This window comes from Arvicola amphibius, chromosome 2 (assembly GCF_903992535.2).
Source record: "Arvicola amphibius chromosome 2, mArvAmp1.2, whole genome shotgun sequence".
NCBI lineage: Eukaryota > Metazoa > Chordata > Mammalia > Rodentia > Cricetidae > Arvicola > Arvicola amphibius.
The window spans coordinates 129,904,263-129,919,783 of record NC_052048.2 but is presented as its reverse complement, the minus strand read 5'-3'; the positions used below and the strand labels follow the sequence as shown (position 1 = coordinate 129,919,783).

At 48.9% G+C, this 15,521-nt stretch overlaps 1 protein-coding gene across 1 annotated transcript in view; it reads left to right on the top strand.

Moving 5' to 3' along the window:
* Positions 1 to 15,521, top strand: part of Togaram2 (TOG array regulator of axonemal microtubules 2) — a 44,852-nt gene that overhangs the window by 20,619 nt on the left and 8,712 nt on the right. The window contains 6 exon segments of the mRNA XM_038319361.1: positions 109 to 344; positions 2,294 to 2,452; positions 6,537 to 6,654; positions 6,963 to 7,051; positions 8,640 to 8,784; positions 9,496 to 9,712. Of these exon segments, the coding sequence (XP_038175289.1) occupies positions 109 to 344; positions 2,294 to 2,452; positions 6,537 to 6,654; positions 6,963 to 7,051; positions 8,640 to 8,784; positions 9,496 to 9,712 (964 nt within the window).

Sequence of the window (15,521 nt, the reverse complement as noted above, 5' to 3'; positions counted from 1 at the left end):
CAGGGCCTTGGCATAAGTGAAGAGGCCAGCAGAGAGGCCACATAGTGTGCTCAGAGCCCTTGGGAAGGTACATTTGTCCTGGAAGCCCCCTTCTCCTTTCTCTCCAAGGTCACCAACCTCCGCTCCAAGGTATCTCGCCTCGCCATCAGCACCCTGGGAGACCTCTTCCGGTCTATGAAGAAGAGCATGGACCAGGAGGCTGAGGAGATTGCCCGGTGCCTTCTGCAGAAGATGGGAAACACCAGCGAGTTCATCCAGCGGGCAGCCAACAGGGCTTTGGGTGCCATGGTGGAAAATGTGACCCCTGCCCGTGCACTGGTGGCTCTCACATCTGCGGGTGTCTAGTATGTGTTCTCTCTCTCTCTCTCTCTCTCTCACTCTCTCTCTCTCTCTCTCTCTCTCTTTCTCTCTCTCTGTGTGTGTGTGTGTGTTTGTGTGTGTCAGGGTAGAGGCCTAGGCATATGGAGTGAGCAGAGAAGAAGGGGAGGAAGGGATGGGGAAAGAGGAAGCAGAAACTGTGTTTGTAGAGGTTCTCTTGGGTTGCCCGGGTCAGCTTGCTAAGGCATCCATGTTAAGGCTTCACAGAAAGCACCTCACACATTTAGCAGAGGGAGCAAAACCCTGTATCCCATGGGCTCCTGCTTTCTTTCGTAGGCTAGGCTGGGGAAAACGGATAAGTGTGGGTGGAAGGAGAAGGGTGATGTTGTTCTGCTTGGTGGTCATGGCAACGCTTGGGAGACAGGGCTGTAGAAGCAGCCTCAGCGGTTCCCTGGGGGCTCCTGTCCCTCTCAGGGGAGCAGTGTTTCTTTCTGCGGAAACATGGACAAGCAAGAAGAGCCAGGGCCCAAACTGGCATCTCTCAGGAGGGAGGCAATGGGCTACTGTTAGAGCCAGACTTACCTCCCCTTAAGTCTAAACCAAATCTAAAGCAAAACCAAAGGCATTTCCCAAGCCCTTCCTCCCATAGGGCAAAACACCTCCCTGCTCCTGTAAGTCAATCATCACATGGAGACAGGAGCTTCTCAGTCTTCCCAGGGCTGGCTGCACCTGCCAGCACACCCTGGCTGTTGTACCAGTCAGCAACTGCTGCAAAGCACGACCTGCTTCTGGGCCAGATCACTTAGATTCGCTCCTTACATCACCACATTACCTCTCTGGGCATTTGCTACTTCAGCTGATGAAGAGAATAATGGCGTCTCTCCCCGGAAGTGGTTGTGAGGAATCAATGAATAGCTTCATAATAAGCATGCAGGATAGTGCCTGCTTTCCCCAGCATTACCAAACACTGGCTGTGGCTGAATGAACTTGGGGAAATGGTGCCTTTTCTAGGTTTTCCTCTTTGCCTCAACTTCCCTTGCTGCAGTATGATGACATTGGCAACTTGGGGTTGTTGGGAGATGGTGGATAAGATGAGCCCAGTCTGGTGCCTGACATAGGGGGTGTGACCATTGATCACTGTACCAGGGAGGCCTGTCCTCAAGACGCCAAGAACAGGCCTTATATGTTTAAGTCTCCGGGGGACCTTGCTTATGTGATGCCAAGGTATAGACTCACAGGTCACACTGAGTAGGAAGAACCCGGATGTTCCCCTTTATGTCCACAGCAGTGGGGCACTGTGCGCTTCTGTGCGGAGCATGGCGGTACAGCCTGGTAGTCTGTGGACACATGAGCCTTACTTGAAAGAGGCAACACTTGGATGGCTTTCTTCCACCAGAGGTCGGGTTGCACCTGTTAAATGACCAAGTGTATCCCACTGTCACTAAGCATCATGCAAGTGCTTAGCATCCGCAGGAGTCTGGGAGACACAACCAAGATGGCATGGTACCCAATTCCAGGGAGCTGGCAGCCTGAGTTGGCTGGGTGGGGGAATACAAGAGCACTGCTGTACTTACCAGGGATCAAACAGGTGCCAGCTCAGGGTGAGCATCTAATTCTGCCTGTGGGACGAGGGAAGGAAGAGGAGACATTGATTGGGAAGGGCTTCCCTAGGTGGAAGAACGGTGGTAACATGCGTGTGTGCGACAGAAGAAATGCTTGGGCTCATGGATGCCCTGAAAATGGTGTTTCTGTCATGTGACTCTGTGCAGCTGCTCTTCTTACTTCCATTAATGCTGTGGTCAACTTTAGCCCTGTCGCTGGGAGCTGCCACTTAAAGACCACCCCTGTCACCACAGGACTGGTTTAAAGTCATGGCTGCCATGAACATGGGTTTACAGTCTGCAATTACAGACCTGCGTGTGTGTTAGTCTGGGGCTGTGACCAACCTCTTGGCCACGATTGTGTTTCCTTTCAGCCATCGGAACCCCTTAGTCCGGAAATGTACTGCCAAGCATCTCTCTGCCGTCCTGGAGCAGATCGGCGCCGAGAAGCTGCTCTCAGGCTCCAGAGACAACACAGACATGCTGGTGCACAACCTGGTGAGGTTGGCACAAGACTCTAACCAAGACACCAGGTAGGACAGGATTCAGGACCAGCTGTGGCCAAGGTAACAAGCCACTGGTCAGGTCCTGGCCCCATAGCTCAGAGTCCTCGGGGTTTAGCAGAGGGATGATCAGGTGACTGGAGGCTGCATCCTCTGTTTCTAGTTGTGTTCTCTCTTCCCTCCGGGAATAATGGCCAGCTTGTCTAGGCAGTGGTCAGAGACTGCTCTTTCTTACCTTCTATTTCCTCTATTCTTTGTGCCCATTGCCAACCTCAGACTGTTCAGCCATTTTTTTTTGCAAGAGTGTTTATTGAGAGCTTTGTTGAGTATGGATGTGAAAATGAATAGAGAAAATTAAGCTTCTGTTGCGTTGAAGCTTGCCTTCTTGTTGAGGAAGACACACAACAAGCAATATATATATATATACACACATATATGTATGTATATATATATACACACATATATATACATATATGTATATATATGTATATATATATGTGTATATATATGAGCATTTTAGATTATAGGTAAAGGACACAAAAGTTTTTAAAAAGCCAACACAATGGAGTGGAGAATGCAGGGGAGAGACTTGAGGCTGAGGCCCGGGATAGCTGGCAGGGATAAGTTGATGGAGTCCACTCTCCGAGGCTCTGAGCATGCAATCCAGGCAAAGGAAGCAGAATAGAGACCCCAGGGAAACATCTTGGACAAGGAAAACAATGGCCAGGCTGAGTGAGACACTAGCGCATGGTAGACAGGCTCAGATCGTGAAGGACCTTGGAGGCCAAGGTCAAAAGCTGGGATTTTAGGCTGTGTAATGGGAGAGTTCTAGAGAGTTTTAAAGTGTGTTGGGGGCTGATTGTCTCCCACAGGCAGAGTTGGGGAGCCGTTGACTGCTTTCTTGGATGTTGACACTGTGTGTTTGGATGTGAAGTCTAATGCCTTTATCTCAGAGGATGGGGAGCATGATCAGGGGACTTAGGTCACCAGGCTCTAGATGTCCCATTCCCCTGAGTCAGTGGAGCTGAGGTGGTGTGTTGGTCATATGAACTGTCCACACCTCCCCGTTCCCTGGAAAGCTGAAGTACCCACCCTTCTCCCGTACTCCCACTGTGCAGGGTGTCGCCTGTGGCTTCTTTGTTTGCTGAGTGGGAATCTTCTGGAATAAACCCAGTACAGCACTGACATCCACTCTCCAGGGGTGATGCTGGGTAACCCAGAGTGCCTCCCCTGAGGACCTTCCCGATGCCTGAGGTGCTGCCTCCCTCTTGGTCTGGCCAATGACTGGCAATATTCACCTTTTCCTCCCTCCCTCCTTCCCCTTTAATGGCTCTAATGGGAGAAGGTGACACCTCACCATTGTTTCAGAGTTTCTTTCTTCTTAATGGTTTTGTTTTCCATATGGCCACAGACAGATGGCTAGTCCAGAATCCTGGCAGGAGGTACTGGAGGCTGGGCCCAGGAGGTGGGTTGGGCATTAGGTCTGTTTTGAAGGCAGAACCTTCAGGATATGGACAGGGAGGGTTTCAAAGACACATCAAGGGTTACTTTTAGTTTTTACACTGAACGTTGGGGTCATTGGGGGCACCATTTATTGAAATGAAGTGTATTGCAGTAGAAGGCTTGGGGTTGTCTGTGGTTGTTGAGAGGGTTGGAAATCAAGACCTAATACCTTCCGAATCCCTCATCAGATGGCACCAACTACATTTCTTTTTCCCTTAAAGTACCCGGGTTTCTGGAGTCACTGGACTTCCTGCTTCTCCTTGCCTCTTAGAGTTTCATTGCATAAACTGGGGATTAGAGTTTGGCCTGTAGGAATGATGCAAGGAACTTTCCCTTGCTTGTTGACTGTGGGATTTGTTTCCAGAAGTCCCTTCGGGTACTGTTCGGAGAATGTTGAGTTAGTTCCTGTTTCCCTTAGCGGGGCCATACTGTCACTTGGCACTGAAACCAAAGTTACATAGAGCAACAGGACAGCCAGGAGACATCAGGGAAGCAAGACATCATGTTGAAAGAATGAGGCCATGTTTTCCTGCAAAGCAAGAGTGTCACCCAGAGGAGGGAGAAGACCACAATGATGTGACCTTTGCTCCTCTGGTAGCCTTCACACATGGGGCAGTGGCAGCAAACACAGGGAAGCTGCTAGCATTTTCTCGCCCCTGTTTTCCTTAGTGGAAAATCAAAAAGTGTGGGTTTTATGAGTAGAGTCTCAGGTCGGGTGGCTATGATCATTCTAGGTGCTTTCTACTCCATCTCCAGCCAGCTCTGTAATCCTGCAGTTTCAGCCCCTTCATCATGTCTTGAACTTGACTGCCCTCATCTTATCCTCATTTGGTCGCTCATTTGGACTTCATCTCTTGCCTGGTCTTGGACAGTGGCCTCCTAACAGGTCCCTAAGCTCCTGATCTTGCCCTGCTGCCACTCATTTCCTGCCTAGAGTTAAAAGATTATTTATTTATTTATTTATTTATTTATTTATTTATTTATTTATTTTTGTGTGTGTCTGTGATGGGATGACCATGAGATTTAAAAGAAATGTTGAATCCCTTGAAGCTGGAGTTATAGGCAATAGATACCTTTATTGCCTGGAGAGGCTTTGACTAACATGACCATTTGGCCATTCCTCAGCTTCCTGTGGCCTCTTGGCCAAAGCCCAATTCCTTCACATCGCCCTAAACACAGCTTACCCCATTCTCTGCATTCTTTCAGCCTCATAGTCTTCAACCATATCCGGCTGTGTGTTAGACCGTGTTGTAGACTTTAGAATGCCCCTCCCCTTTCTCCTAGTCCTGTCCTATGAGTGAACTCACACTCCTCTGTTGAATCCCAAACCCAAGCTGAGATTTTCTTACCCGGCCAGCGCTTTTCACCTGGTAGAGAGCTGACTGCTCCCTCCTATACCCTTCCCCAGATTTTTAAGTGTCCCAAACCAGGTGAAAAAACTTACCTGAAGAACAATTAATAAATACTCAGTGAGAGATATTGGGGTTCAACCTGAAGACCAGAAAAGCAAAGCAGCCAGTCACTGGCTCTTACCTTGACCTCAGTGCGAAAATGGTGACCCTGCTCCCAGTAATCTTAGAATAAGACTGTGTCTGAGAGCTGTCTCCTCCCTTCTTATAATTCTCTCTAGGGTTGGGATTAAGGGTGTTCACTACTACCACCTGGTTTCTATGGCAAGCTAGTGTGGCAAGTGGCATTAAAGGTGTGTGTCATTGTGGCTACTGGGATTAAAGGTGTGTGTCATTGCTGTCTGGTCTGTAAGGCTGGCCAGTGGGGCTGTTTTACTTTTCCGATCTTCAGGCAAGCTTTATTTATTAAAATACAAATGAAATGCCATGACACTTACCAACACTTCTGATAGGCATGCGGAAGGATATTAAGTATTCTGCTATTGGATAGATAACTATATAGATATTGGCTATATTGGATAAATAGCTATAATGGATAGCTATTAAAAGATAATGGGGCTGGAGAGATGGCTTAGTGGTTAAGGCCACTTTTCCAGTGAGGGAGGGTATAGCTGCTCTTAATGTCCATGGCCAGAGTCGCCAATATTGTCTGGCTTGTGACTCGGGTAGGTTGTGGCTAGGTATGTCTGTGAGGTCTTCCAGAGAACTCAGATATGATTCCCTGTACCTGCATTGTACAACTTATAACCACCCATAATTCCGGGAGCTCTGACATCCTGTTTTGGACCCTGTGGGTACCTGTACACAATACACCTAGACATATACATATATTCATAAATTCTAGAAAATCTTGAAAAAAATGTGTATATGAAGAATATTACATAGCCTGGGAAGATGATTAATAAGAAAGCAAAAAAGCTTGTGAGTTGCTCATGTATTATACTATCTATTAAAATGTAAATGCCTAGAAAAAAAGACTAAGAAAATATATAAAAATTTAATAGTGATTTCCTCTTGGTAATGGCATTATGGATGATGTTTATTCTTTTATGAATCTAATTTTTAACTGGGTAGGGATTGCTTTCCTAATTAGAAGAAGCAAACGTCTCCTGCTATAATTGGGAAAGTTGTGTAAAGCTGTAGAGAGAATTTATTGGGCCTCTCCATGGCCGTTTCTTCATTTGTTCTTTCCCCGGTGGCAGGTTTTATGGCCGGAAGATGGTGAATATCTTGATGGCAAATGCAAAGTTTGATGCATTTCTGAAGCAGTCTCTCCCGTCTCATGACCTCCGGAAAGTCATGGCGGCCATCAGACAGCGGGTGAGCTAGTGGAGCTCAAGTGGCTGAAGCCCTCATGTAGGTCGGAGGATGAGTCGGGGTTCCAGAACCTTCCATTCCACCATCACTCAGGGTTACGGTTGTGCCTTCTCTCTGCCCCTATGTGTCTCAAGCTCCTTGGGTCCCTCTTCCCTTTTGTCTTGAGTGGAGATCTTGGTCTCTGCCCAGCTACTTCCAGGGCTCCAGACTTGGGGGTGCTCCCAGGTGGAAGGATTTTCCATCTTGTTATGCTTTATGCTGGAATGTCAAACTACCCCCCTTTGGCTTACGTTCTGTGTCTGTTTCTCAAGGGAATACAAGACAATCGTGAACTTCCATCTGCCAAAGGCCGCAAAGTGTTGAAGAGTTTGGTGGTGTGTGAGAACGGATTGCCTACTCAGGAGGGGTATGGTTGTTCTTGTGTCTCTGGGGCCCCATGGCTAAAGCTGCCAAGGGTGTTTTATGACCCATGGGATTGATTGTGGTCTGGGACATATCTGAAACCTAGCTGGGTTTGCATGTATAATAGTGGATTTGTAGGATACATTTCCTTTCTCACATCTTAGACAGACCAAATCCTGGCTTGTCAGCATCTGCCAGAGATGCTGAGTCGGGTAGTCTTGACTGAGGGAATGCACTTCTGTATTGGCCAGGCTCTCTGTATAGGCTCAGCATCTCTTTGTTCACTTAGATCAACATGTTCATTAGCAACTAGATTGGTCAGCCTGGGACTAGTCCTTAGGCAGAGCTGGACACGGGCAAACAAGAAGACCTGGCTTGAGGGCTGGAGGATGTGTACTGGGAACATTTAAAAATGAGGCAGGAGTTCTCTACTTTATAAACCCTTCTGTTGGGTCCTGTGAGGATCCCAGCTGACCATAGTGGGATGTCTGGGAAGGTCCTGCCCAGCTCTTCCGTGATATCCTGTACTCTCCTCCTCTTCCTTTGTAGACTGAATTAGCCCCCACCCTTCCCACACTCATATTTTCTTTCTCTGCCACATTCTGTTTTTGCTTATCCCAAACACCTAGAACTTGCCTGTTGATTCTACAAGACACAGCTTGCCTGTTACCTTCCCCTCTGACATTCTCTGGCACTGTGCCCCAATCTCTCCAGAGTAGGCAGCTGTCCTTGTTCTTCATACCTCTGTATCCCATCCACTGTGAGATATTTAAGGCAAAGACTGTGTCTCTCATCTCTTTGTTCTCAGGACCCAAACACAGCTCTTGGTTTTCAGTAGGCAAGAATGTGAGATGCAGGAGCAGACAAATGATGGGCGGGACCTGGTTATGGGACAGGAACTCAGAGACCCTGGTTTTGAACTAAGTGTGGGAGGTAGGAATCGTATGTGGAGCTTCTCTCACGATGGCTGAACAGTCTAGGTTCTGATGGACATGCGATCCAAATGCTTTCTGTTCCTGGAGGAGTATGAGAGCCTAGCTAACCAGAGGCATGAAATGCAAACCTAGCAGGGTAGAATGTGATGGCCTCCAGAATCTTGAATCTTTCCTTAGTCTTAGGTTAAATATACAGTAGTGGGGCTGGTAGCCAGGCTGTGCTTCTCTGTGGTAGAATAGTTGTCTGGTGTGCACGAGACCCAGGGTTCTGTCCTCAGGATCCCCTCTCTCCCAACACTTGCAATGGTCGTCTTTCCACAGCACATGCTCACTTATCTTCCCCACCTCCAATTCTTTACATGTCCTCAGAAAAGAGAGGGGAAAATTGGAGAGAGCTTTGCTTGTTGCTCTTTGAGGAAAAGAGATGCCCACAGTTCCCAAGTACAGTGTCCCCAAGCAGCGTTCAGAAGAGAGGCAGGGTTTGGACGAAGCTGTAGAGACACCACTGTTTCTGCCTTACCTGGCGGGGGGATGTAGCTTGAGATGAGAGCTGTGTTCATCCCCTGGGCTCTTCCCCAGGGCTCAGGTCCTGCTTCCACCTAGGCTTGGCCCCAATGGCCCACGGCTGATGGGGCTACGCTCCTCCATGCGTGGTGGTGTGGAGATGGCAGAGCAGCTACGGGAGCTGACCAGGCTGCTGGAGGCCAAGGAGTTCCTGGCTCGGATGGAAGGCATTGGGAAGCTCCTTGAATACTGCAAGGCCAAGCCAGAGCTCATTGCTGCCAACCTCGTCCAGGTGAGCACCCCACCCCCCATCCTCCCTGATCTCTCCCTGTGAGTGCCAGTTCAACCTGGAGAGCTCTGAACTAGTTTGGAGGGGATGTGCACTCACTTTTCCTGTGGTCTTTGTAATGTCAAATGACAAGTTGGCTGTGGCTGGATGTTGAGCACAGTTAGAATGCTTGGAGATTTCCTGCTTGACTTCAGCCCCTCTGCCAGAGAGGGCGCTGTGGTCAAGATCTTGTGTTACATTCAGTTAGTTATCTGCATAATATCTGGCATCAGAGCCCGTGGCTGGACAGTGGCTGGAACAGAAATGATGGACAGACTGGGTAATAGGATGAACACATTTGGAGTGATGTTGACAGGCAGGTGGAAACCCAGGCTGAGTCAGGTTCCCTCCTTGCTACGTGATCTGAAGAGACTCCATGAGCCTTCACTGTTAATGGGAAAGGGTCATCACAGCAGCAACACGGTGGCTAAGGTCTTCAGTGTGAGACAGCGAAGAGGGCCTACCCTAGTGCTCTGGATGATTAACACATGGAGAACGCTCAGCACACGTCTGTCCCTTTTTGCCTGTTCCCCCTTTGAGGAGCTGAGCTCTTCTTCCTTGCGAATGTGCTAGTACAGGTCTGGGGACCCCTTTCAGGGATGCAGAAGGGGTCCCAGCCAACTCCTGCCAAGCCTGAGTTCCCATGAACTCTTGATTTTTTTCTCCCCTCAATAGGTCTTTGATGCTTTTACCCCAAGACTTCAGGATCCCAACAAGAAAGTGGGCCAGTGGGCCCTGGAGTCCCTTGCGCAGATGGTTCCGCTCCTGAAAGACAGCATACATCCCATGCTGCTCTCCCTCATCACTGCGGTCACAGACAACCTCAACGCTAAGAACTCTGGGATTTCCGTGGCTGCCTCCACTGTGCTGGATGCCATGATGGACAGCTTGGGTGAGCATCCCACTGTGGTCCCTGTGGGGCTGCGGGAGGCACCGGAGCCACCACACCAATCTTCTTGTGTTGGGGATCAACTGTGTGGTAATCAGCTCTGGTTGGCTTGTCTGACGCTGTGTAGAACAGGTTTTAACACTGTAGGGCCCCCAAGGTCTTGGCTGGAGGCTTTCCCACATCCTGTCTATGTCTTAGTCACTGGCTATTGTTGTGAACAGACGCCAAGACCACAGCAGCTCATAAAGGAAAGCATTTATTTGGGGCTGGCTTATAGCTTCAGAGGTTTCATCCATTATTACCGTGGTGGGAAGCATGGTGGCACACAGGCAAACATGGTTCTGGAAAGGTTGCTAAGGGTTCTACAACTGGGTCCTCGGGCAGCTAAAGAGAGACACTGGGACTGATCTGAACTTTTGAAACTCCAAAGCCCACCCCCAGCCACATACTTCCTCCAACAAGGCCACACCTATTCCAAAAAGGCCACACCTCCTAATCTCTCTCAAGTAGCACTACTCCCTAAAGACCAGGCCTTCAAATATATGAGCCTATGGAGCCATTCTTCTTCAAACCACTGTAGTCTACTAGGCCCTGCATGATCAGTAACGAGAGAGGATTTGGTGTAGCCTCCCCATAGTCAGTCACATGAGGAAAGTGGCTTTTCAGGGCCTCACAGGGCAGTACAGGAGTGAGTGAGGGGTGCTAGTAAGGTCTAGCAGAGGCAGCGGTTGGTGAGGAACTGTCAGAGGGGAACACAGCATGGAGAAAGAAAGGAAGGCACAGTGGGCGGTAATCAGGAGAGGCAAGAGTGTCGGATCCCATGCACCCTGCAGTCTAACAACCCAGGTCCCCACTGCTAGGTGGCCTTTTCGATGCATCTGCCTTTCCCTTCCTCGATGGAAGGTGATATTTAGTAGCTCCCTAGAGGGAAGGGCAAGTTTAAAACTTGAGGTGCACTGAGAAAGAAGTACCCACGTAGGCTTATGTCTGGGCTAGTGTGAAGGAGCTGGTATTTGAAGATTGCCTTTGCTGCAGATCTGATGGCTACAGGGTGGCACCTGGCTCTGGCATTCACAGAACATTTTGGGTGAGACGTCCCTGGCAGACTCACCTTCTCTCTTCCTTCCCCCATGCCTTGGCCAGAGTCCAGTTCCTGGGTCTGGGACAGCAAGCTGTGTCCTTGGCTAGAACCACCAGGAGGAGTTTCAGTTACAAATCAAAGGCTGGGTCAAGCCTTTCTCTGTCTCCCGAGTTCATAAATATTGTCAATTTCCACATTTCAACTCGGAGGGAATTTATGATTTGCTGAGTTTGTGGCTGTGGCACAAACAATACAAATTGAGCCCTAAATTACAGCTTGTTCCCTGAGCTGCTCTGGGTGTGTGAGATTGCTGTTGCCAATAATCAAGGCTCTTGGTAAATCACCCCAGGCTCTAGATTTATTGGGGGAACCTATACAAAGCAGAAAGGGCATTAAGTATCGGAGGGGGATGAGCGCTCATGTCTAGGAGTGGACTCAACTCTTCCTGCGCCAAGGACTTCAGCCTACTCTTTGCCACTGGGCCAACCTTCCCTAGCACAGAAGCGCCTAGCACTTTGGACAACAGAATTTGGTGTTTCCCACAGCTATACGAGTTAGGCACACTCTATCTGAGGGTCTACTGTAGCCACTCAGGACGAGTACCCTGGAAAGCAATAGGCCTGGGAGTGGCCTGTGCATTAGTCTGCTTTCTGCTGCTATAGCAAAAAACACCAAGCCTGGGAAGTTTATATAAAAAAAAGAAATTTAATTCATGGTTCTGGAAGTCCCAGAGCATGGTGCTGGTTTCTGATCAGCTTTGCTAGACCTCACAGAGAATAGCATCACAATGGTGGATGGTGTCACAATGGTGGATGGTGTCACAGTGGTAGATGATGTCACAGTGGTAGATGATGTCACAGTGATGGATGTATCACAAAGGTGAATGGTGTCATAATATTGGGTGGATGATATCACAATGGCAGATGGCATCACATTGGTGGATGATGTCACAGTAGTAGATGATGTCACAGTGATGAATGTATCACAATGGTGAATGGTGTCATAATATTGAGTGGATGATGTCACAATGGTGGATGGCATCACATTGGTGGATGACATCACAATGGTGGATGATGTCACAGTGGCAGATGGCATCACATTGGTGGATGACATCACAATGGTGGATGATGTCACAGTGGTGGATGATGTCACAATAGTTGATGGTCTCACAATGGTAGGAGTTCCTGTGAAAGAGATTACATGGTGAGGCAGGAAGACAGACACCAGGAAAGAAGGTGGCAGTGCTCAGTAAGTAGAGAATTTTCTGTGTGAGTCCACAATTTCAGATCCCAGAACCCACTTCAAGTGGGTCATGGAAACCTAAGCACCTCTGTAATCCCAGTGCCTTGTGGTGAAATGGGAGAATCTCGGGAAGCTCAGTTAGCCTGGTGAATGCAGCGATTCAACAAATGTCTTAAACAAAATAGCAGGCAAGGACCGACAGCTGGGGTTGCCTCTGCTCTACACACACACACACACACACACACACACACACACACACACACACACACTCTGGGAGGGAGGGAGGGTGTATGTGGGAACTCATTCTCAAGGCCTTTATTAGTCCCCTCCAAGGGCAAGGCTCCTAATGACCTCATTACGTTCTGTCAACGTCTGCTTCCTGAAAACCTCATCACCTTTCAACATTTCCACGCTGGGGACCATGCTCCCAGCACAGAAACCTCTGGAGACCAGCATGCGACAAGCAGGGTTTCAGCCACGTGGTTCCCCCTGTTGGGACAAAGTCCTTTTGGATACAGCTGGAAACAGTCCTTTGGGCTCACCAGGCAGACTGTGGTGCATGGAGAGTGGTGGCCGATGTGAGGGGGGCTGTCTTCTAACTCCTACATCAGCGCTGAGGTTTGAGATGGAATGGTGTGGCCTCAAAGGTCCAAGGGAACCCAGTAAATCCCAGGCAAAGGCTCCTGTGGAGCCTACGTGATGTAGCGTGCTCTCTTGGCCCCACGTGTGGTGCTGTTGGAGTAGGGTGTGGGAAGGAGTTGTCTGGGCCAGCTGGGTTTGCGGTGCCACACACCTTCTCCGTCCCGGCAGCAACCCTGATTCTGAAGGTGTTTATGACAATGGAGTGGCAAGCTTAAGGATTTAGGTTAGTGACGTGGATTACCAAGGATAGAATTCATGTCATCCCCAGGAAGGGCTTTCGTCTGCCTGGAACGAGCTGAACGGAGCTCAGAAGAGACACGAGTGACTAAGCTTCCCACTGCCCAGAGCTTTCTGTGGTGGCTGCAGAGCCCAGACAGTGGGGATAGAAAATGAAGATAGTCTTCCCAAACTACTCTGCTAAACCTGATATTTCTAGCGGGCCTTTGGGTTTCTCTTACAGAGGTACTTTCTCCACAGTCTGCTTCTTCAGTTGCCCCCTCTAGTGGGTGGGCTCCAGGCTGGAGGTGGGCTGTCAAATGCTGGGCAGTACTCACATGTGGAAGGGCCGGAGTGACAGCGCAGCCTGCCCCCAGTCTGTTTCCTGCTAATTGCAGGGCAGGAGGATCGAGAACGACAACGCCAAGTCCGGCTGCTGTCCCCTGGCATGAAGTCCAGATGGCACAGTTAATTGGGGAGGCTGGCTTTCCTAGGACGAGTCTCAAGACGCTGCTTGATTGTGAAATTCATTGAGAGCATGGTCTCGTCAGCCCCAATCATGTCTTCTGGCTTGGTTCTCCTGAGGGTTGGTGACTTGGATGTCCCTCGGTTGACATAACAGGTGTGGGTTTCTGTGGCGTTCCCTTTGGGTGGACAGGAAGGAGACTGGGCAGCTTGCTCCCTGGCCTCTGCCATTCATCACCCACTTCCTGTTTTGGGTTTTCTCTGAATTTGAGGCTCAGTGCTGTTTTTCCTACTAGACACTGAGACCCGAATTCTGGGGACTTTTTCTGAGTAGTAAGGATGTGTTTGGGCTCTGTTACCCTTGCGTTAGTTGGAGAAGATACCGGCCTGATGAAAACCTCAGGCTGCAGACAGCTCTGCTTTCCCCAGATGACCTTGGTGTTCCCGTTTCTCACAGTCAGAGTTTCTCACAGTCAGAGGAGCTCTCAATTTAGCTCAGCCTCTGGCCAGGGCTGGAGGGGCCAGATAAGCTTGGGTTGGGGTGGCTGTGGATCTAGCTTTGCTGTTTGCTCTCGGACTCTAAATGTCTGTAAATCATGTGACTGACATTATATTGTCAACAGGATTAGACTCTGAGTCAAGATACCTCTCCAACACACTAAACGCTCAAAAAAAAAAAAAAAAAGCCCATATTTGTTCAAATTTACCCAGTGGGAAATCACAAGTGAATACAATTCTCATGTGGGCTCTTTCATTTAATACAGATATTAATGGTACATACCTGTAATTTGGGAGGCGGAGGCAGGAAGATTAACATAAGATGGGGCCAATCTGAGCTACACGTGAGCCCCGTCTAAAAGTTCAAAGAGAAAACAAGTGAATAGCATCCAGTTTCCAATGCTACTTTATAGTCCTACTCGTTGCTTAAACATAAAAAACTCACTCTTTTCTATAAAAATCATGCTTGTTGGGCCAGGTGGTGGTGGCCCATGCCTTTAATCCTAGCACTTGGGAGGCAGAGGCAGGCAGATCTCTGATTTTGAGGGTCAGCCTGGTCTATAGAGTGAGTTCTAGGACAGCCAGGACTAAATAAGAAACCCTGTCTCAAAGAAAAAAAATAAACCAAAAATAAAAAAATGCTTGTTAATTATTGGGTAATGGAAAAACCTAAAACATTTGAAAGAAATATAACCCATTTATGACAAGTATCAACTCATAAAAGTGCATGTATGTGTCCGTGTGGGCGCCAGGGACAACCCTCAGAAGTATTTCTTTGGGAGCCGTCTACCTTAGCTTTGGAGGTAGGACCTCTCGCTGTGACCTGGAATAGCTGCATAGCCTTTGCCAAGCACCTGTACTCTGCAAGCATTTATGAAGCCCCTGCTGCTTACTGGCTGCCGTAGGAGCATTGCCTGGTTGATCGGCTGGTGGTTCATTTTCAAGGACTCCCCGGGTGCCGTTTTCAGGCTCTGGAGGTCTGTGCCAAGGGCCACGAGCTGAACTGAGCCCTGTGGGAGAAACGCTTTGCTCTCGCTGTGCCACATTGGATCAAGCACTTATTAAATCTCGGCTCCTGACCTCAGGTGCTGTGCTCTGAGGTCCCCTGCCAACCATACTAAAAGTGAAATCCTTCTACGGTAGTGATGAGTGGCAGGACTTTTGAGAGCATCTTAGGTCAGGGGTTCTGCAGTGGTGGGCAGATGGGCGCATTGTTGCAGGGGTGGCTCGGCTGTCACAGGTTGGGATCTTGATGTAAAGGGTGGCTCTGGACTCCTTTCTGTCTTCGTCACACCCAGGTGTCTACTTCTGCCTTCTGCCAGGGACTCATGTATAACTCATGTCTTCACTGGAGTCTGGTACATACTCTTGGACTTTCCAGCCTCCAAACCCCAAGCCAAATAAAGCTCCATTGTTTGTAAATTGCTTATTCTGTTTTTTTTTTTTTTTTTTTTTTTTAATTATGGAAGCAGAAAATCAACAAAGACACCAGGACACACTTGCTGGGTGGCTGTGCCTGCCCCGCCCTACTGACAGGTGTGGGCCAGCCCTAGCCACCGCTCTGAGAAGGGCGATTTCACTACCTGCCCTGCGTTCCATTAAGTTGTTCCATGACTGTTGTGGTTGCAAAATCCTGGGAGCTGATAATGCTGGAAACCGAGCTCACCA